Source organism: Atractosteus spatula, chromosome 27 (assembly GCF_055471065.1).
Source record: "Atractosteus spatula isolate fAtrSpa1 chromosome 27, fAtrSpa1.hap1, whole genome shotgun sequence".
NCBI classification, from domain to species: Eukaryota; Metazoa; Chordata; class Actinopteri; order Semionotiformes; family Lepisosteidae; genus Atractosteus; species Atractosteus spatula.
In genome coordinates this window covers 4769976-4792615 of record NC_142732.1, presented here as the reverse complement: position 1 = coordinate 4792615, position 22640 = coordinate 4769976, and the positions used below count along the sequence as shown (strand labels likewise).

The 22640-nt window shown below is 41.1% G+C and overlaps 1 protein-coding gene across 2 annotated transcripts; it reads left to right on the top strand.

Annotated features, from left to right (window-relative positions):
* Positions 1 to 259: 259 nt before the first annotated feature.
* LOC148814227 (ribosomal protein S6 kinase beta-1-like) lies at positions 260 to 22547 on the top strand. 2 transcript variants are annotated; one of them, XM_088906760.1, is made up of 15 exons: positions 260 to 543; positions 7109 to 7152; positions 7853 to 7988; positions 8104 to 8172; positions 9211 to 9358; positions 9797 to 9854; positions 10469 to 10569; positions 11097 to 11187; positions 12387 to 12477; positions 13002 to 13109; positions 14289 to 14351; positions 14612 to 14689; positions 15500 to 15607; positions 15809 to 15921; positions 16239 to 22547. In XM_088906760.1, the coding sequence occupies exons 1-15, from the start codon at positions 472 to 474 to the stop codon at positions 16483 to 16485; spliced, it is 1527 nt and encodes a 508-aa protein (XP_088762886.1). In that variant the 5' UTR covers positions 260 to 471; the 3' UTR covers positions 16486 to 22547. The 2 variants fall into 2 exon arrangements, with proteins under 2 accessions (XP_088762886.1, XP_088762884.1); XM_088906758.1 differs by lacking the exon at positions 14612 to 14689 and having other exon boundaries at positions 365 to 543; positions 16239 to 19032.
* The last annotated feature ends 93 nt before the right edge of the window (positions 22548 to 22640 follow it).

Here is a 22640-nt window from a genome sequence, read left to right as displayed (position 1 = left end):
CACGAAATTGTTTCCAAAAGCGGACCCCCCACACATTTTTCATCTTCTCCACTCGGATTGAAACGATGCATTTCCGCTACGCCTCATTTTACGCCTCTGAAACGTTAATAGTAGAAATTAAAGTAAAAAGCCCATACACCCCCTGCGGGCGTGCTGGTTGTGCACTGCGCAAATCCTAGACTTGGGGAGGAAAAGCTCTTGATCTTGGGATCTGGCGCCTGGGTACCCCACGGACACCCGCACAAACCCCCTGTCCCCCCCCCTCCCGAGGGCGCCCCTGGCGAGCGGCAGTGCGCATGCCCGGGCCGGGGCCGGCGGCTTTGTGTTTTTCGGGGGGATTTCTGTTTGGCCGGCAGCCGCTGTGCGCATGCGCGGTGTGGTAGCCGGTTATGGCGGCGGTGTGTGTGTGTCCATGAGGCGGGCAGAAAGGGCCATTTTTCAGGACTGAGTGAGCAGAGAGAGACCGAGGCCATGGCTGGCGTGTTCGATATTGACCTGGACCAGCCGGAGGAGAATGTCTCCGACGAGGAGCCGGAAGAAGGGGTAGGAGATCGGGCAGGAGTGACCGGGTGTGGTTAACATGTAGCTCCCAGTAGGAGAGGCCTGTCTTCACACACACTGCAGCAAATGGATAGGCCCCACTAACTGGGAGAGCGCTGGCTCTCCTGTATAACTAACGGGGATGGTCGGTGTTCGCCTTTGATTCCTGTGCGTTTCCCCCACTGTCTGCCATACGGCTATTCGTGATTCCCGGACAAAAGTGAAAGGCCGGCGTGCACATTCAAACTGTTTCCAAAAACTTGGTGTCGGCGAAGTCAGCAGAGCACCTGTGATCGACGGGGGCTGTCTCCACGTCTAAATGGCACAGGCACTGGGGTGTTTGCAGCTGGTCTGGTCTGACAGAAGTGCTTTTATTTCCACGCCACGCAGCTGCGTGCGCTCCCGTGGCCGTGAGGATAACAGATCTGTACGGCACTTCTAGATGTATTTATTTATTTTTATGGAAAGGCTTGGTCTGCGTTAACGCGTTATCTGTCCTCCGGCTGGCGGAACCAAAACAAACCGGGCTTTGCCCCCCTCTCCCCTCTCCCAAAGAGACGGTCTGTTGCGATATCCATGTCTGATTTCCCGATTTATTATTATTTTTTACTCCCTAATGTCCATGAAGTGGCAGATCGCGCTTTCAACCGGCAGGGTCGACTTTACTTTCCGTTTGAATGAACGGCTGTTGAATCTCCCATTAACGACGAGTCTCTTGGCCGGAGCGAAGTCGGCGTATCTGTGGTGTGTGTGTGTGTGTGTGTGGGGGGGGGGGAATAAGTTGCACAGCAAATGGTTTATTTTGAATGATCTGTGCGTGTAATGCAAGAATCGAAAACGTAAAAACAGGCACATCAGAAGCCTTGTGATAGAGTATCCCCCTCGTACTCGAGTGGTTTGCGCTAGGACCGCTTTCTGCGCGGCTGCTTGCGGTGCGTGTGGGAGACGCACACGTCCCGCTGTGTGAGCGCCGTCCCTCTCCAGCGGGAGACAGGGGCTCCGGCGGTCTTCACGCCTCCTCCTGACGGACGTGGCGGAGCTCCCCTTTGCCTTTAATCGCCTGCCTGTTCGCGGGGAAACGGAACAAAAGCAGCTGGACGCCGAGGCAGTCGAGAGCCTCGTAAATGCGTGCGCATTGTTTTGGTTGCTTCTTAAAACCCTCCCGTGTGTTTGGTGGTCTGTGCTGCCTGTGTGCTTTCGGCGTGAGGGTATTCCTTCTAATGAGAGGCATTTGCGACCGCGGTATCGCTATATTGCACGGCCGCGATTGTCCCAAGGCCCGCCGATAAAACGGATCAGTTGTGTTATCGGAGTTGTTGACGGTTTGGTCGCCCTGGCTGGATACTGACAGGAAACCCCCGTTGAGCCTTGGGGTTGGGTTTTCCAGTGGTGCCTCGGAACCGCTTGAAGAACACCACCGAGAAATTTTGTAGATTTGTAGAAAGGAAATAAGCCCGTGGTTGAGGACCGAAGAAAACTACGCGATTCTCCCTCCCTGCTGTCGGCGTCTCCAAGGCACCTGCATCCCTGCGCGTTTCCACGGGTTTTCCTGGATCTCCTGTGATTGGTTCACCAGCCGTCACGTGTTCGCCCCCAACCCCCCGTCAATACTGAGAATATTTGTACAGTATAGGAACAAGTAATAGATTTATTCCATGCTGAAAAGAGAAGAAAGAAAACACTACGTTTCGGCCGTGGAGCCTTCTCAATCAGTGTATTGTGTCATCAGAATGTGTGATCAGATCCTGTACTAAAATGTTTTTATTGGTGTCAAAAGTTTTAAGTCCGGTGAGATTTGTCAAAGAAATAAAAGCTTTTTCTCTGCCTTCCAGTTTGGTTGACTAGCATTCACACACTAAATCATTTAAAACTGGCGATTTCTTTTAAGCCAAAATAGTGTTTGGTTTTTCAAACAATGGAAAGTTTTTAATGGTACACTAGTTGTCGCACTATACCCAAATACTATCAATTGTAGTACAGTGTTTAATTGCTGGATCCAGTCATATGCATATAAAGCATTTGTAAGATTCTCTGGGATGAAATACACTATAAACACCAATAATTATGAATTGCTGACAAAAGTTCCTAAAACAACTAATTGTCACTGTTTTAAAACCTAGTGCTATTCTACTTTTGGACCGATTGTTCACACTATATAAGTGTAAGTTATATTCTAACTTTCATCAGGCTTTTGATCAAATCTTAAATTGGAGGCAGTAAGATTTAATTTCCCGATTTTGTTTTCGTATTGGTCAATGGATAGAAAACAGTGTACAGGGAAAGAGTGAATTGGGGGAAATGGGGATGGTGGAATCAGTCAGAAGTTGACCTTGACATGAAATCTGATTGGAAGCCAATGCAAGGACTCCAAGACAGGAGTAATGCGATCACTCGCATGCAACCTGGTCAGGGTTCTAGCTGATGAATTCTGGACATACTGAAGTCCGTTCGGTGCTGATTTAGGTACCCCAGCGAGTAGGGCGTTGCAGTAATCAAAATCTACAGAAGAAGAATGTGATGACCAGCTTTTCTGCTACAGGTCTGATAGGACAGGTAGATAGGATAGGTCTGGTGAAATTTCTGAGATGGAAGAATGGTGTTTTCAAATATTTTGCACTTGTGGGTCAAACATCAACCCTGGATCAAATATCACCCACATGTTCCTCAGTTGAGATTGAAATTCAAGTACAGTGCCAGCCATAGATAGCATTACTGCATTAGTTTTACGTAGAGCCAAGAAGCAAGACTTTGTGCAGTTTAAGTAAAGGTAATTTTGAATCATCCAGATTGTTATGTCAGAGGTGCAATTAGTGCAGCAACAGCCACTTGAATGTCAGGATTCGCATTAGCATAGATTTGATTGTCATAGCCACAGGAAAGATAATTCAGACCATGTGATTTTAATAGCTGTCAAAGTGGGAACATGTAAATGCTGAATATTAGGGAGGCCAGTATCGAGCCGTGAGGAACACCAGACTTAACAAACCCAACTTCAGACCTGAAACCCCAAAAGAGACAGTGTTGGCGATCAGTAAAGCAAGAGATAATCCATTTAATAGCAATGTCAGAACTGATCACCAGTCGCAAAAACTTATAAAGCGAGAGGGTGAAGAGTGTGAGACAGGAAGTTCTTAATCAAGGAGAACAGCTAGTGATCAGAAATGCTTAGTTCAAAATACAAATGTCAGCAAACTGTAAAGCCATAAATGAAACTCCAAAGAACATAGATAAAAATTCAAGACTGGGCCAACAGGTGGTAGATACTGTATAATGAAGATGACTGTGTAATGTTACAGGGAGGTAGAAGAAAAATGAACCATAGATACATGACGGAAACGCTGCTCTTGAAGTTGAAGAAGCTCGCTATACAGAAGGAATCTATGTTTCTTCATATTGTCTGGAAGATGATAATGACTGTAATAAAAGACAAACAGAAATTTAGTGGTAGAATTCAATCAGAGGATGTTATTCTGAAATAATACAAAAAATATTGCTGCTCTGGAATCAGTCCAGAAGAGACTGATCAGATGGATTTACATGCTTAAAGAAACATTCAACTCTGATAAGCTGAAAGAATTTATTTTTAATATTGAGAGGGAAAAACTATGAGGAGACATGATTCAAATCTCTTGACAGAAGTGAGCCCACTGTACCTCTTCAGAATTAACACTGAGCAGTCAAACATGAACCAGAACCTTTACTCCTGTAATTTTCTCATGTTGCTTGGTACGTACTATAAGCAGAGGATCATCTAAAAAAAGCAGTTTTCTCTCTGATGCTAGTTAACTCTTCTTTTCAGGTTTTTTGGATGCGAGTTTAAATCACTGTTTACGTCTTCCTGTAGAAACTGTAGGCTACTAAAAGGTTGAGCCGATTTAAAAATCGTCCAGCCCTGCTGTTTTGCGTCATAGGTCAGAACAAAATGAGCTGATCGTTTTGAGGGCGAGTGGTATATTATTAGCAAGACATTATCGTCTCCACCTTAATTTTAAATCTGAATTGGAAAGACGTGACTGAACATGGGCAGCATGTCGACATGGTGGCTTTTGGGATTGTGTCATCGCCCCTGTGATGTTGGCAGGACTGCTTCTCTGGCAACTCCCCTTAAGACAAGATGGTTGGCCAGATGTTCCATATAAGGATTCTTAATTTTTTTTTTCTTCACAAAAACAAAACTTCAGGCTGTAAACATTGACATGGTTCCAGGTTCTCGTGGTTGGAGAGAGCCAGGTACAGTGTGCCTTTGGACGGGGACGTAAGTTGAAAAGGTTATTCTGGTCTGGAGCAGGGCCGGTAGCCGAGGTGAGGTTTTCCTTTGCCATCTGAGGGATCTCTCGCTTTATGTGCAAGCAGGGTTGTGATTCAGATAAAGGCCGATATCTTATTCCACCTGTTTTTTTTTGCAGCTGCTGAGGGGGCAGAATGCTCACCTGGGGCCAAGGGGGTCGGCTGTATTCTCGGCCAGTTGCTCCATCACTCATTGGTCTGCTGAGGTGCTCTAGCTGTGTGGGGTGACAAACATACCATTTAGAACGGTTTAATATGAACCAAAAAAAGCTATCTGAGGCAGAAGGGCTCTTGAAAATATTACATAGGCCTGCATGCTAAGATAGACAATGGGGGAAGGTTTTCTTTCGGTTCATTGCTGTCAACAACACTTGCTTCACTGGGCACACTTCGTTAGGTATTTTCTGTTGGCTCAAACTAGTTTCCTGTTATGTTAATTGGGGGGAAAAAAAACTTGTTCCTGCTTCTTACCATTTAACTCTCCCTGTTTCAAACCTTCATTTGGGTCTAGACTGGTAGCAGTGCGTAGGTCAATGAAACAAATGATAGGACAATCAATACAAAGTTTACTCTCAGGGCTGTAAAAGATGAACTGCAAAGTGCTTTAGAAACCTGTGATTGCCTCTATTTGAATCCGCTCTTTAGCTAAGTGCAATGTCTCGTCAAGACAAGAAATCCATACAATCTGTTCTCAATGGTGTGGGCAATTAAAAGGAAGCAAGTAGATATGGTAATTACTTCATGTGGGGAAAGCCCCTGCACCTGAGCAGCAGATCTCATGCACAGTGAGTGATAATGCTTAAAGAGACCCACATAACTTACTGGAGTTTTGCAAAGCCAAGGACAAGTTTGGCTGTAATAGAAATGTGATTAGTTACACAGCTACTGCAGTGATAATAAACATTCCTTGCATAGTTCAAAAGACGTTTTTTAATCAGATTTTATAAGGTAAAGGTTAATGGTGAACTTTATTTTTAACTTACCATGGGTGATTCATGTTACACAAGTTCATGCCTGGGGAAAAAAAATGTTTTGTTTTGTTTTTTTAATCATCCAGGTTGTTACAAAAAGGTTTAATTATAGTAATGCATTCAATTCAAATATGTCAGTTCAGGTTTCACTATTAAAATGTCAGCAATATTCAAATCAGAAAACAATTTTGATTTATTCCTTTATTTCAGAAGTGCTTTAAATCACTTTGGCTGTCTTACTATTTCAGTTTTCAGTTGGTTCATACTTATTCGGTTCATTACTGTTTCTGTCATGTTGTCTAATTAAGACTTTGTCTCCAGACACCCCCCATCCCCATTTGCATTTTAGTTTAATTGTTTCAGCATTTAAGGTATTGAATGTTCACTCAGGGGAATTAAAATCTTAATCCATGATGTAAAATTTCAGATGTTTAAAACATTGGCTATACTTAATCTTTAAAAAGTCCCTTTTTCACATACAAAGGTCACTTTGGCTAGCAGCCATATCACCCTGCAACTCGCAACTGACAGTCCACTGAAGCTCAGCAGTGTGAGCCTGGTCAGTTATCTGGATGGGAGACCTCATGGGAAAGGTTGCTGCTGGGAGAGGTGTTAGTGGGGCCAGCAGGGGGCGCTCACCCTGCAGTCTGTGTGGGTCCCAATGCCCCAGTATTGTGAGGGGGACACGATCCTTCAGATGAGATGTAAAACTGAGGTCCTGACTCTCTGTGGTCCTTAAAAATCCCAAGGTGTTTCTCAAAAAGAGTAGGGATGTTACCCTGGTGTCCTGGCCACATTTCCCCCTGGCCTTTACCAATTATGGCCTCCTAATAATCCCCATCTATGAATTGGCTTCATTACTCTGTTCTCCTCCCCACTGAGAGCTGGTGTGTGGGGAGTGTACTGGTGCACTCTGACTGCCGTCGCATCATCCTGGTGGTGGTGGAGGGGAGTCCCCATTACGTGTTAAGCACTTTGAGTGGAGAGGCCAGAAAAATGCTATAGAAGTGTCAGGAATTATTATTACTTAATTCGCTCATATGCAAATTAAGCAGCAAATTTGTATTTTAAAGTGGTGTTTTAACACAAGGCAAAAAGAATAAACATCCCATATTGAAATTCAGTGTTGCTGCTTCATATCACAAAGCAGTACAGTGGAAGAGCTGAAAGTCATTGGTCTTTCTGGCACAACTCCTATTACGTTTCTACAACTGGAAGTGTCAGAAGTCAGAATAACTTCATAACCCTCCCCCCTACAGGGGAATTTGAGAAAGAAATGTGATCGTGTTCTGTGTCTTACTGTTTTTCAGGCTCAGATCAGTGAATACATGGAGCAGTGCAGTGGCTTTGACTTGTGAGTCTCCTCCTCTCTGACCCGTTTCCAGCGTCGGTAGTAAGCTGGTCCGCGTACATTTTGTCAACACCCAAATGTAATGAGTCATTCAAACTTAATATGCAGATCAGGACTGCGGACAAAGATAAAATTGTACATGAAAGCGATAATGGATTCAGATCAGAAAACCAAAGGCACTCTTTGCATAAAGAGATGAATCGATTTACAGCAGGTTGTGGTACCAGCGGTCTCTTAAGGTCTGGGTTCTTGGGTCTGAAAGCTCCTTGTAACCAGGGTAGTTTCTGCCTGCAGTGCCTATTTTAAATCGACATTGTGGCCAAACAGCCTGTAATCAAGATGCATTAAATCAGAATTGATTTTACTTTTGATTGCATATTGTGACACAGCCTCCTAGTGCAAATCCAATGCTCAAACATGTTATGTGCCAGCTTTCTTAATGTTGTATGACTGATCGGCGCATGTACAGCGATTGAATATCGAGATGAGTCACTTTGATTGGAGGCATAGAGGTGCGATTGTTGATTTTCACCCAGGCGGCTGCATCCTAAAAAAAAAGTCATTAAAAAATGAGCACGATAGTCACATGTAAAGTACAAAACATAAAGGTAAAGCTTGTTAGAAAAAGAGCCTGAAATGTATTTTAAAATGTGTGGTTGGTGCACGTTTTTCCGTTCCATGATTTTAAAACGCTTGATTGCAGGATGTCATATGGACACAACATGGAACACTGTGAAAAGTTTGAAATCTCAGAAGACAGTGTGAACAAAGGAACAGAGAAAATTCGTCCAGAATGCTTCGAGTTGCTTCGTGTCTTAGGAAAAGGAGGTTATGGAAAGGTATTTCACTTTGTTCACATAAGGCTAAAGAATTTAATTTTGACTTTCACTTCAAAGGGCGTTGAATGGCTTTTGGCCCCACTCCCCTAATGGTATGTAAAAACTCTCTCACCAGGTCTTTCAAGTTCGGAAGGTGACCGGAGCCAACTTGGGAAAGATATTCGCCATGAAGGTTTTGAAAAAGGTACTGCAGCGTGTAACATTGTTAAAAGCTGATGCTAGGTGTCTTTTTTGCTAGATGTCATTGTCCTCTGTTTTCAGCAGAATGAGCGTTTGATTAATCAAAGGTGATTTAATGGGTCAGTGGGTCATTAACTGCTTGGCCAATTAACTACAGTCTGCACTTTCCTTGACAAAAGAAGCTCTGAGGATTTTAAGCACAGTGTTGTAGATTGTCTGCTTTAAATGACATTTAGCAGCTTCGCAAGAACTGGCACAACTCACAGTGTTACAAAACTGCATTGAGTGCTCCTTTGGTCCCTGAAGGAGGTTGTTTTGTTAATTTCAAGCTGAAGACAAAAGGATAAGGCTATTTATAATTAAATGTGGAAAGAAAAGGGATGTTTCAGTGTTTAAAACAATTGGAATGATTTAAACTCATTTCAGAAAGCTAACTTTTAAAGTCTTGCTCTCATTGTTAAAGATGGCTCGTAATGATTTTGAGCCCAGCGTGTGAAACAGCTGCTTGTCTCCAAGTCCAAGGTGCCAGGTGAGCTGAAGTAACTCTTGCTCAGATGCAAATAGTACATCTATTTTGATGAAAGACAAACGCAGTCTTTTCGTGTCCATGTGGGTTTTGTCCAGGTGCTCTGGTTTCACCTGAAGGCAGGCTGGTTAGGCTACAGCAAGCCTAAATTGCCTTTGTGTGTCTGGAATTACATCCCATGTAGGGTATAGTCCTGCATTGCACCCTGTATCTACAGGACAAGCTCTGGATTACTGCCACCCTCACTGTTACCGCCAGCTTCGGTTAATGGTTGAACAGGGAGGTAAAAAACGCTGAAATGAAATTCGGATAATTCATACGAGGGGTTGAAAACAAGTGATTTTGTATCATGTGTTTTCAACAACATTTTATTTTTTAAAAAGCTTATTATAACAAAAAAATACATCGCTGTTATGAAAGGATCTCTGTCTTCTCCCGCCTTAACCCCCATTGCTGTGAACAGGAGCTGTGCAGTTGCACGGTTGCGGTATGGCTAACGTCTGCTTCGTCCCGCAGGCGATGATCGTGCGAAACGCAAAGGACACGGCTCATACTAAAGCAGAGCGGAATATCCTCGAGGAAGTGAAGCACCCTTTCATCGTGGATCTCATTTACGCTTTTCAGACGGGCGGAAAGCTTTACCTCATCCTCGAATACTTGAGCGGTGAGTGTCTGCACAGCCTTGGAATGCCAGCGGTGTGCGCGTGCAGGGTAGTCCTCGCGGTCCGTCGGTGTGGGTTCGTGCCGGGCTCGGTGAGCCTCGCTGAGCTGTGAGTGTACCGCTACACGCGTACAAGGTGCGCAAACCACGGCGGGTGGAGGCGGGAGGAAAGTAAGCCTGGCGCATCATTTCCTGCCGTAAACGCTAACGTCCCTATCGGCTGACTCCGTTTTAAAAATACTGAACCCGGAAGGTGTGTGTGATTGAAATGCTTTGTCTTCGGCAGCTGCAGGTTTTTACGTTTGCGCCAGCAGATCATCATATTTGTTCCACTAATCACAAGTGACCCCCGGGGGAGGTTGGTTTAAAATTATAATAATAGAATTAGAATTATGAGACACGAGACTTAAAAAGATGGTAATTTTGTTTTGCCGTATGCAGGTGGAGAGCTTTTTATGCAGCTGGAAAGAGAAGGAATTTTCATGGAGGACACTGCCTGGTAAGTGCTCAGAAAGTCAAGGGACTGTCCTAAAGTTTATTCAGGTTGGGGAAACTAAGACGCTGAGATGATCTGAGATGGAGGAACTGGTGAGGCAGTGTCATGCTACTTACTACTGGGTGAGTTTTTCATGTTTGGAGGATTGGAGATTATATTAAGCGTTCCTCTTTTGGAAACGTTCCCAGAGTCAAGTGGTTGGGAACGCTTTGTAGTGAGAATCCCAGTCTTCATGATCTGCAGTTCTACCTGCTTCATTCTGCCACTGAATTGGCTAAGTTATCTTTTGATTTCGGGTGTTTGCACCACATTATAAAGCTGTCTTGCTCGCTGTGATCTTAGATTGGTATAAATCACAGAAGTTTTGCAGTAGTCAGATGGATGGTGATATAAAAAAAAATTGAAGGTTTTTTTTTCTTGGCATGATGAACAGCAATTGGAGAAAAATAGTTTTTCTATATTGCCATTGTTTAAAACTACATGACATTTTCCTGATCATGAGCCGAAATAAATCAATATTTTAAGTCGTTTGAATTCCAGTGAAAGATAACATGGAAAGAATAGGTTAAAAGTGAGATTGGCAGGCAGGGTTCTAATAGTTATACTTCTACTTTCAGCTTTTATTTAGCAGAAATCTCCATGGCTCTTGGACACTTACATCAGAAAGGGATCATCTACAGGGACCTAAAACCAGAAAACATCATGCTTAATAACCAAGGTAATGTAGCAGCTATGTCTGCAAATTGAGTGGTCAGGAGCAGCAGTTCCCAGAATACTGGCTGCAAGAACACTAGATAATGCTTTGACACTACTTCATGAATCTGATTTTCTAAGAACCAGTCTATTTATTAAATCAGTGGAGAACCTGCTTCCTAATTCTGGGACTGAAGTCTTTAAAGCAGCTCAACTATAACTCAGCCTAATTCATTTAAACAAGTAATTTGTTTAAATATTAGCCACAGGGATCATGCGTGGTTATTGAGATGAGCATAAAACAAGATTTCTGTTACTTGCAGGCCAGTACCAACAACAAAAGCAAATGTGAATAAAAAACCATTTGAACCACTGTGATTGAAGAGAATGTATTCTTCTTTTCCTTTACTTATCAAGTATGAAATTTTATATACAACCAAATCTTGTATAACGCAACACTTAAAATGCTATAGTTGATTTTTATGATGAATATTAAATATGCATACTAAATTCTGTTCCCATTAGTAAGACATATTGGTTGTTCTTTTGCAGGTCATGTGAAACTGACCGATTTTGGACTCTGTAAAGAATCAATACATGATGGCACAGTCACCCATACCTTTTGTGGTACAATAGAGTACATGTAAGTAGAACAGACAGTATAGGCTTTTCAGCTCTGAAGGTGTAATATATGAAATGTACTCCATCTGAACTGCAGTTTTTAAAGTTGGGAAGGGGTACCTCCTTTTTTCATTAATAGTATTTCCTTTAATGAAGAAAAGCACTTAACCCCAATACATAACTGAACTGGAGCGACTTATTTGGGTCCTGCTACCCAAGAGAGCGCTGGAATAACACTAAAACCTTACTTGCAACACCTATATGAACATTTGTTTCTTATTTAATTTGTCTGATGAGATTACGATTGAAAAACACAGTCAAAAGACTTTGAATTTATTGTGCACCACTCAGATATGTTGCTTCAAGACTTCAGGATCATGTGCTTTTAATTGAGAGGTCATCAACTTTATTTGAGATGGTTAAGAAATACATTTGTAGTTAATTTGTAGTTAATGTAGTTAATTTGTCCATTTTTGGATAATTTGCCAACAGAACTCTTGCAATGAAGTACTTATTAATGAAAATATTTTGTAGAAAATCCCTCTGGTTTAGGGAAACTTTATGTGCCTGTACCCCCTTTTGTAGAGTTTGAATAGTGTGGTGTTCTGTGCCAGTAGCATCCAGAGACGGTTCTGAGGAAGTTCTTGTGCTCTGGGCAGGTAAGGAGATCTCATGTGCTGCTGCCCTGTCCACAGAGCAGAATGCACACTGGAACAGATCTGTTAATCCCAGATTCTAAGACTCGTCCTTTATACTGGAAAGGGTTCACGCAATTAATCTAAATTTATTCTACAGTAGATTTTGCTTCCTAAAATAAATTCTGCATTCTGATTCTAGAAAGGTCCTATGTATGCGTTTACCATTGTTCTGCAACACACATGAGAATTATTTACATAAGAATAGCGTGACTACGAGGTAAGGTAGCCTAGATGCTGATTTACTACTAGATAGTTGTTTATGGATATGCACCTGTCCATGGTATTCTGATAATCCTCACTAAAAGTTGTTTAGAAGAGGAATACTAGAGGTTTATTGTATCTGGCCCTGAAGGAAAACTACAAGAAACCACCGTTTCACTTTCAGCTTTCATCGGTGTTCTGAAACGCTCTTGTTGTGGAAATTCTTGTTGTTGCCCCTTGATGCTTAACGCCAACAGGCTTGTGCCAGTACTTCCTGTAGAGGCGTGGCTAATCTTCCGCTCTCCGACTCTCTCTCTCTCAGGGCTCCTGAGATCCTCATGAGGAGCGGACACAACCGGGCTGTTGACTGGTGGAGTCTGGGGGCCTTAATGTATGACATGCTGACGGGAGCGGTGAGTGTCTCTTTATTTACACGGGGTGTGGTACGGTCTAGGGAGTCATGTGGCTCTACCTCCAAAAATGAATCGCAGAATAAGGCATTGTATTTTCTTGGGGGGGGGTAAAAGATGTCAGTGAAAGAAGCAAAATTGTGGGTGTAAGGATGTTAGTCAAGTGTTAGCCTCATCTCAGGTGAGGACACCAACCTAAATTGGTACCTCAGCAAACTGAACGGCTTGATCCCGCTGAGCTCCATTCTCTAGCGCTCAGTCTCGTAATAATGTACATTGAGAGCAGGAGGTAATTCAATGAGATGGGAGACTTGTTGGCCATCAGTCCTCTCTGAGCTCCATGCATAGTTGGGCATACCAGAACTTTATAGTATTGTTTTTACCAAGAAAGCTGTCTTGTCAGATGTGGAACATAGGCCCTAGTTAGTGTTTCTCTAAATGAAAGCAAAATACGATATTTTGTCACCAGAAAGGTGCACTTTTTTCTAACAATAAATGTTTACTTTTTGCTAACCTGTGTTCTTCAGCCACCCTTCACGGGCGAAAACAGGAAGAAAACTATTGACAAAATCCTGAAGTGTAAACTCAACCTTCCACCCTACCTCACACAAGAAGCCAGGGACCTTCTCAAAAAGGTAGGGAACTCTGTTTCTAGAGTGTTTTAATCCTGTACTGCCTATCGGAAACTGTTGTTAGTTAATACAAAAATTGGTGTAATTTACTTAGTTGATTTTTTCATTAAACCAGTCATCATTAGCTTGTTTTAACCAAGCATAAAACAATAAGAAGTTGTCACCTTCCATTGGTTAATTGCAACCTATTCAGCCTTGTGATCAGAATATTTACCGCTGGAGTGTCTTCTTGTTTCAGAGAGCGTAGTAGTTTGTCGTCATTGGCATGGCGATGTTTAACGTCAAGCCTTCGGACAATTTTGCTCAACGGTAGCCTATGTAAAGAAAAGACAGGCACTAGAACAGAACCCTGTGAGACGCCACAGGTGTAGCCTTTGTACCCTATTTGAGCATTGTAAACCAAGAATTGGCACCATCAGACAATCCCAAGAAGTTCTGAAGACATTCAGTCAGAATTAAATAATCACTGGTGTCAAATGCTGCAGTTGAATCTAAGTGAATAAGTGCCAAAGGCAGGTTCATGCCACGCTAGAAGCTTGTCATTTATTGCTTTCATAAGGATAATTCCTGCACAAAAACCTTCACGAACATTCTCAGAATCCTCATGCACTGAAACAAATAAGTGATAGTAGCTACTACTATCCAAGACTTCTACTATGGCTACACTAGTGTCAATCACTCCTAGATAAAATTTGTAGATTGTTAAATATTGCAGGTCCTGGGTTTGAGTCAATTGAGTACGTTTTAGGAGGTTGTACCATAGTAACCAGTTTTAAACAATTCCATATAAAATGGATTTGATGATCATGCTTGAAACATATCAGTGTGTTTATAGTTTTCTGGGATTTGTTTCATGCTCTGGGAAGGGAATCTATTGCAGTGGAGTTGATCGACAGGGGGCTTGTTACATTTGATGACAAAGGCCACTTCATTTGCATATGTAGTGATTCTTATGCAGTGACACACTGCCGCTTCCCATGCTGCAGTGTGTCACAGTGACACTAATATGCTTACTTGCAGTTCCTGTCTCCCTTTGCAGTGCTTTAATCTTTTGCAATGCTTTTAAAACCTTGGATCCATGAGATGTATTGTAGCACGTTGTTTCATGTGTGTTCTCTGTACCCTCGTGCACATCATAGCGACTTAAGCTGATCTCAGTTGACCTCAACTTGGCTTTTGCAGCTGCTAAAAAGAAATGCCTCATTACGGCTGGGAGGTGGACCAGGAGATGCCACAGAAGTGCAGGTGCGTTTTCCTTCTCGTCTCTTTAAAGAGCTAGGGAACAGTATCTGGCGTTTTTGAAGGCCGTGTGCTGTGTCTCGCAGCTCCCTCTTTTTTGACTCGATGGGAAGTAGTCCTGTAAAGCATCAAGGTGCTTTAAGTACCTGAGTCAAATCAACCCCATTGAAAAAAGTCATTGCTGTTTTGTAGCCGTTTCCAGTAACCGTCTCATTGAGCCAGGGAAGACTTCAGTAGAGCTGTTGTTTCAATGTGTTTTCTTGTAGGCTCATCTCTTCTTCAGACACATTAACTGGGATGATCTCCTTGCCCGTAAAGTGGAGCCGCCTTTCAAACCCTTCCTAGTAGGTACCGCAGCAGTCTCGATGCTGCTTCAATATGGGATTGTTACGGTGACATGGAAAATACCAGGTTTTACCTGGTTAAATTCAATTCGGAGCTTAATACAAAAGCCCTGTTTTAATAGGAATTTAGCTATTAAGATGAAGGCCCGTAAAATTAGTCAGTGATCTCTTTGAGTCTAGAACAGTGGTCCTCAATCCTGGATCTCGGGGTCTACTGTGTCTTTATGTTGCAACTGATTGACCCCCTAATTACCAGTTCTAATTACCAGTTCATGTGATTAGAAATTATCTGCATCTAGGCCTTGGTTTGAAAAACTAGCCTAAACCGTATTATTTCAAATGACTTTTACGGGAATGACAGTTTACCATTATACCTCACACACATGAATGAGGGACGTTTTGAAAATGAGAAATTGGCACAGGGCTGATAATTACTCCATCAACCTTTTTTTGAGTTCAAAATTGAATTGAATGAAACAAACATGCTTAAAATACACAATTAACCAGCAAACACCGGGCTCAGGATTGAGAGCCACTGAACTAGATATTATCTCTAATGGACGCATCTGTAAAAAAATCATCCTGTTTCTTTCTGAAGTGTCACACCTTTCATTTTTAGGAACCATAACTCATCTCATCCTAGACTCTCTTGAAAAATAAGATATTACATATTAACCATTTTTCCTGTCAGAATTAAACCTAATTCCAGCCTCTGCAAGATGTCACTCAGCTGCTCTTTGCAAAGGATTCTGCAGTATGAGCAAACAAAATCGGAGAATCAAGAAACAGCTTGTTTTCTCTGTCTAACAGCAATCTGCCGATGACGTGAGCCAATTTGATTCAAAGTTTACAAGCCAGACCCCTGTAGACAGTCCTGATGACTCGACACTCAGTGAAAGTGCCAATCAAGTCTTCCTGGTAAGTCAACACATGCCCTCCATTAGTTTTTCTTGTATCATGTAGTTTTCTGTTCTGAATTCTTGAAGCTACCAGATTTCTCTTCTGTGATTTTGTTTTTTCCTTGTTTAGAAACTTCTGTCTTCCATCAGTTGTTCTGAGTCGCTGTAGCAATTTAGTCGCTCTTGCGATGCTGAGTTCTTGCCTTTCACTGTCTTTCAGGGGTTTACATATGTAGCTCCTTCGGTACTGGAAAATGTAAAGGAGAAATTTTCTTTTGAGCCAAAAATCCGATCGCCTCGACGATTTCTGGGAAGCCCAAGAACACCCGTCAGGTAATTGGCTTGAGGCAGAGGTTTCAGTCTCTGCTCACCGTTTTCTGGAGCACTGTTAGCACATATCTTGTAACACAGATGGAAGAAGATTCTTGGTTTTTATACTAAATGTAAATATCCTGTGGCCTCTGTGGAAGATGGGTAAAAATGGCGGAGGCCCATTTCAGGAAAAAAGGCGTCTAGATTGACATAAGGTGTCTCATGTTGAAGTGTACGTTGCTCGTTAAAGAATTTGAGATATGCCCACACCCTTGATCTGAGAAGACGGGAGAGATCCCAGGCAGAGGTGATATAAGGCTGTTGTTTTTGTGTCCCAGCCCAGTGAAGTTTTCAGGGGACTGCTGGCCGCGAAGTCCTGTCATTCCGGGAGCTCCCGCTGTCCAGGCGCCGACGGAATTCGCCATGGATCTGTCCGGAGTGGAACACATGGACGTAACCGCTAGCGGGGAGGCCTCAGCCCCACTGCCGATCAGGCAGCCAGCGGGCGCCGGCGCCGTGCCCTTCAAAAAGCAGGCCTACCCCATGATCTCCAAAAGGCCAGAACATTTACGTATGAATCTATGACCTTCAGCCAGCTCTAGGGTTTGTTTGGTTTTTTTTTTTTTAAGGACGCTAGAAAATAAAATCGTGACGTGCCCCCACCAGCTGCGCCACCGACTCCCCTCCAGACAAGCATGTGCACAGAGGAGCCCGAGTGTGTGAGACAGGGGCTGCAAGGGGTTCTCGCCTCACCGCACACCCGTTCAGATATATGCTCCAGTTGCCTCTGATCAAGTGTGAGGATGTTTTGCAGACCGGGCCTGAATGCTGGACTTTTTTTATTTTATTTTGTAAAACCATTGTAGCTCATAAGAAGAAGAAAAAAAAACGGGAATGAGTTTCGGCTGAGTCCACTCCACCTCTTATTGACTGGATGAGAATTATGTGCCGGGGCCCCATGTCAGTTAATATAATGCTGTTAATGAATTGCTTCCACTGAATGCTTGAAGTTCTCACAGTATTACTCTGAACGTGGCATTGCTTCCCCCATCAGAATAAAATCACTTTAACGAAACTGTAAAACAAAAATGGACTCCCTTCATTAGTCAGGGATTCTTCATAACTGTCATCTTGTGAGTTGTTTGCAAAAAAGGGATGCAGTTGGTATACTGAGTTAATGAAACGATATATTGTAGTCACAATAAAATAAAAAGTTAGTTTTACTTTTTTATATACTTTCCTGTTTAATCACGTGAATTGATTTCAGCTGTATTTTTCCGATTCGTGAGCTCAAAGATTTCTTTTTTTTTTTGCCTTTCACGCGATGTTTGAGAAGAGGTGATTCGCTTAACATCCAGCCCTGCTGAGTCAGAAATGCTGCAGATATTTTGGCATGAACAAATGGCTGGGATTGGTAGGTGGTAAATGTGTGACTTGTATGATGACATCACAGTAGAGAACAATTGGACTTCGTTGTCCCAAGAGCTGTTGGTATTTTTTTCGAACTGGTCTAGAACAGCACCCTGTGAGCTATGCATTGACTGTTTTTAATGCTTTTGTGTGATAAATGATACTGGCAACCTTTCTAGGTGGTTTTAAGTCTTTCCAGAAGTACTGAAAAATTATACTGAAGTTGCAGATTGATTGAGGCTCTTGGATTTAGATGTTGTGTGCACTCCTTATGGAGTGAGAGCAGCTGAACATCATTTGACAGCTTGAACTGACCAATAATTTACGTTAATCGTAAAACGTATTGGTTTTGGGGAATCTCCTTTCTGCATACAACGTCAAAATGGCAGGGGGCGATGAGTGCTGTTTCCGAAGGTTTTTTCTTTTAAGCCTTTTTTTTTTAAGCAGCCCCCTCTTATCTGATTTAGAAATCTTTACAGACAACCTTAAGCTGTAACCAAATCCTTAATGCTGCCTTAAAAAGTATTCTGATAAGTACTAGCCATTTTTCCCCCCCCCCCCACATGTAACCAAAAGTAATGTGTATTTTTCTGTTTGCAAGGTATCAGTATAGAATAATTGCTAGACTGCTATTTCTCTGTGCTCGTGAGCTTTGAACAACCGTCCGTAGTAAGACGTGGATTTGGTCTTAAGCATTTCAGTGAGACTGTGATTGAAGTATTTATTTTCTAAGCTGAGCCATTAGGAGAAAAGCCATAAAGAAGCCCTGTACTGTACACAGAACTTGGGAGGAGATGAGTGTTTTTCCTAGATCAAATATCATATTGTGAAAGGGGGTAATCGCATTTTCTTACACTTTTAGAGGAAACCTGAAAAGTGATTGGAAAGAAGGTGTCATAACTGAATAGGGTATTCCAACAGTCAGATCTCTTTCTAAGCTTTTTTTTGCCATTTCCCGATTTTGTGCCCTAGTGGTGAAAATGTAGAAGAGTAGTTTTTCATATACAGGCAGTATGAATTAGATCGTCATTTGTTTTTGGTAGGCATTTGTTTGTTGAACGTTTTGCCCAGTTGGCATTAGGCCACTTTGCAAAATCTGCAAACCATTTAGAACACAATGTCCCAATCCAGGAATCTGAGATAACTGAGGTCCCATATGCTTGAAAATGGTTGCAGAAAAGCTGTCGTGGTTGAGCACAGAGGGTCATTCTCACCCCTTCCTCAACATCATATACGTGAGGTCTCCATCACTGACCTTTTATTTTAAAAAAATGGGTGAGGCTTCCAAGTGGCAGAACTGGTCAAACGCTCACTGGAGGGCAGAATGGCATGTTTGATCTAGGCACCATGGGGATCAAGCGTGTTAATGTTGCGGGTCAGCTGTAAACAGGATTCCTGAGGCAGCAGCGTACAATTGGTACAGCACCAATTGCAGTTAGGCTAGGATTAGTCAGCCACAGCAGCTCTTGCAGGTTCCCAGGTGCCTGCAAGCATGCAGGGTGGTCAACAAGAGGTGTGGCCCTCCCACAGTCAGTGTTAAGCCTTCTATACCATGTGGTAAGAGCAGTGGCTCGACACTTGATTAGTTCTGCCTGCGTGTGGCTGCAGTGTTTGTAGCCATGAGCCTTAACATGAACTGTCCACCCAGGTGCGTGTTATATAAAGAAAGATCATGTATACAAGATACAATCAGAAACTTATTAAAGTATTTGTTGAACATACTGTAACTTTGTGTATGCAACTCATTGAGCTCCTACAGATCAAAGCTTTGATTAAAAGTTTTCCCTTTATCAACATTTCTATAATGTACCAGGAAGAATATAGAATTGTTTTCCTCTTCCTGTTGGTGGAACTGTTTATACATAGCAGTTTTGCAAGGTTCCTACTAAACTTGCTAAAACTCCATTGTCGTATGAAAGACTTGATACATTTAATGAATTATGAAGAAAGGGAAAGCTCTTGTTTTTTACTCGATGCTTAACCAGTAATGGTATAATCAGATTTATTATACCGATTGAAACCCTTGCATCTACAAAGTCACTGTTTATTTTAGACATCTGATGATTTGACTGATTCTAACAGATATATTTTGCTATTGAATGTATTTTAGAATAATAAACCCTAATTTTCATGACCATTCTTTTTTTCAAGATTTATTCCATAGACCTCCGTTCAGTACCTCTGACTCCAATGTAGATGTCTAAATGTGTTCTCATGGGTTATATCCCGAATCATTCAAAGGACAAAGTCCTAGTAAGTGTGCAAAAATCATAATACCCATATGCAAGTACCACTCAGATTGTTAACCTGAAGTATAATAAGGTGTTGAAATTAATAATAAGTGTAAAAATGCTGAATTACATGTTTTAAATATCCAAGTTTATTCATTACAGTCACTGATTGCAAGTCAAACTAAAATCCTTTTGCTATGAATTCTGAATGCTTTCTTCTAAGAAGTTATATTTAACATTATAGGAAGACAGCAGTCTATAGAGATGTGAAGTGTTTATTCTTAAGAATATTTCACTATTATGCAGAAAAAGTCGCGTTAAAATCTGTTTTGGTTTATTGATGTTATCAATCTAAGGCCGAAAAATGATTGTAGCAGTTAAATACAGTATCATTATCCTTAATTTTTTAATTGAAGTGGTACTTATCACCTTACAGCACTAAAGCTCTTCTCTAGCTCTTTAGTTCATACTGGCCTTATTTAAGGTGGCTTCTGGTTTTGTGTTTTTGGTTATTCAAGAGGGGTCAGAGGTTTGCAGAAATCAAGTGACTGTCAATATAGATTCCAACTGGAATTGCATCTCCGAAGAGTTGCATCTCTGTGCTCTATACATGAGGATGACTGGTCTGGTTACTTAAAGCAATCTGCTGTTATCCTGTTGTCAGAAAAGAATTAGAAATGTATTATGCATGTAAATTTAGCAATAAATGAGGCTGCGATCGAACGGCTCTGAAGTTGGAGTGGTACTGTCAAGTTTGCTCATCCCACAGCGCAGTGTGTGTCAGTGTGTGTAGATATCCTGGATTAACTTCTCATGTGTTTCAAATGGTAGGTGGGATAGACTAGTTCTTTCAAGTTTGGTTTTCTTGTAAGCTTTTAAAAAGTCATTCTAATTAAGTGTTGAACCAGCTCTCAAGACAGGTTACCAGAAATTAGAGTGGTAGTACCTCATCCATAGGTATGAACTTTTTCGCAATGATATTGACTGGTCCCAGTCAGGCTTTTTAGCTTTGTATCGTCTTCTCGCATTGTAAAAGTATCCATTAAACAATTTAATCTCCTTTACATTATTTTAAGCTTTGAAAATCTGTAACACTTACATTTATTATAGGTCCCTCTTGAACTTTGCTCAAATTTGTAGTTACTACTTACTGTGAAATGTTTTATTTATTCAAGTGCCATTCTCTTTATTTTCCCTATTCTACATCCAGCGCACTATGCAAATTATCTGTATTTATTTGTAAAGATTCTAGTAGCTCTGCTGTGCATTAAACAATCACAAAAGAAAATAAAGATGTTCTTTTAAAGTTGCAGAAATATTTTTTTATTATATTTGTTAGGGATTTTTTCATTTTTGGTCAATTAATCTTTGATGTTTACAAATTGCAAATAACTTGAAACACAGCAGCTATTGTATTTTTTTTCAACTTTTACAACCTTTGTAAACTTTTCGATTTGTAATTACCAAGCTCAGAATATGATCTTTTTCCACTTTTTTGGTCCTTTTGTTTTATATTTGGTTGTGCATCGAAGCAGGACTGTAAAATTGAGTAATAGAACCTGCTATGTAAAGTGTAAACTTTGAATATATTAAATAAGGATTCACAATGCTTTTAGTCAGGGGTGTACTTTGATACTAAATGGAAGTATAGTGCACAGATGACTCACAATAGTGAAGATCATCTTCACATGCTTTTAACTTGTTTAAAAGCATCTTTGTTGGTAATGTAGGGTCTTTGTGTCAATGCATACTGACACAAAAATGTACATTCTGTGCCTTTAAAAATGCATATATTGCCAAGTGTTTGCTTACAATGTCTGAAATGGCACCCTGTACTTTTACTAAATGACTGCAGCAAGTGCTTCTCACTTTAGATTTGGAATTACCTGTATTAGTATATAGGAAGCTATATTAATTTTGTAGATTGACGTAGGCATACCTTTATAGTCACTGTGTTTGGCTCAACATTGTTTATACTCCTAAACATAATCTGTTCTTAAGTGTTTGAATGTTGATGAAATGTGTTATTGATATGGTCGTGGCTACAATGAACAAGTAATTGCTGATTTGGGGGATGGAGCTGTTTCTTCAAATGTGATTGTTCTTGAAGAGCTGCAGATAAAATGATTTTTTTAGATGCTATTTAGAAATTATTTCTTGTCTGTTTTATGTTTCTCTTGTCGAGTCACAACTTGAGGTATTTCAGATAGGCTTGGTGTCAACTACCAGTCAACATAAAGAATTTTGAGATTTGAATACGTAAACTATGCTATTAATAAAATCCCATTTTCTCAATTTTACTACTAATGAAATTGAAAGCCAACAAAAATACAGAGTGCAAGCTCTGTATAGTTATCCTTTCCAGAAGGTATTGGCATCTGAATGACCAAAATGAATACTTTAATCTGTTACGTCTGATGTTTTCTTGTTACCTTTTCATAGAACTTACTCCTTAGTAAATCATTTGGTAAATATCTTTAGTTGATGGTGATAATATTTCTTCTCCTCTTGTGGCAAGCCTAGTTTTAAACTGTAGCTTAAAATGTTGCCTTCAGTTTTCAAACACTGTATAAAGAGCTGGAGAATTCTTCTGAACTGTTATTCCTGGAAGCTGTTAATGGTGCTTATTTTTTGGGAAAGGAACAAAGCAAAGGCTCTGAATAATTAGTGATGTGTGTGAAAACCAGTCAAACAATGCTTCTCTTAAACCCAAATGACATTTGAAGCAACAGCTTTAAATGTAACTCATCTATGGTCTATGCTTTCTAGGTTAAGTTTTTTTTTCTCCAAGGAAATGAGTATTTAGTTGCTGCTTTGGGGAGTAGAACAGAGCCTGTACGAAAGGCAACAGAAAAATATGTACAGTGCCACACTTAGGAGTCTTAAGACTTAAACATCTGATTTTAAGTGAACACCTGTAAATAGTAAAGTTAAAAATGATTAAATCTGTTCATTACTATCTCCAAGGTTTGTGTAAGAACTCCCTTTATTAAATGAAGGAAACATTTTTGTTTTTCATGTTTTTTTCTCATCTGATCTTTTAGGATACACCTTTGTGAAAGAATCAACTGCTTTTTTACAAATAGTCAAACCATAACA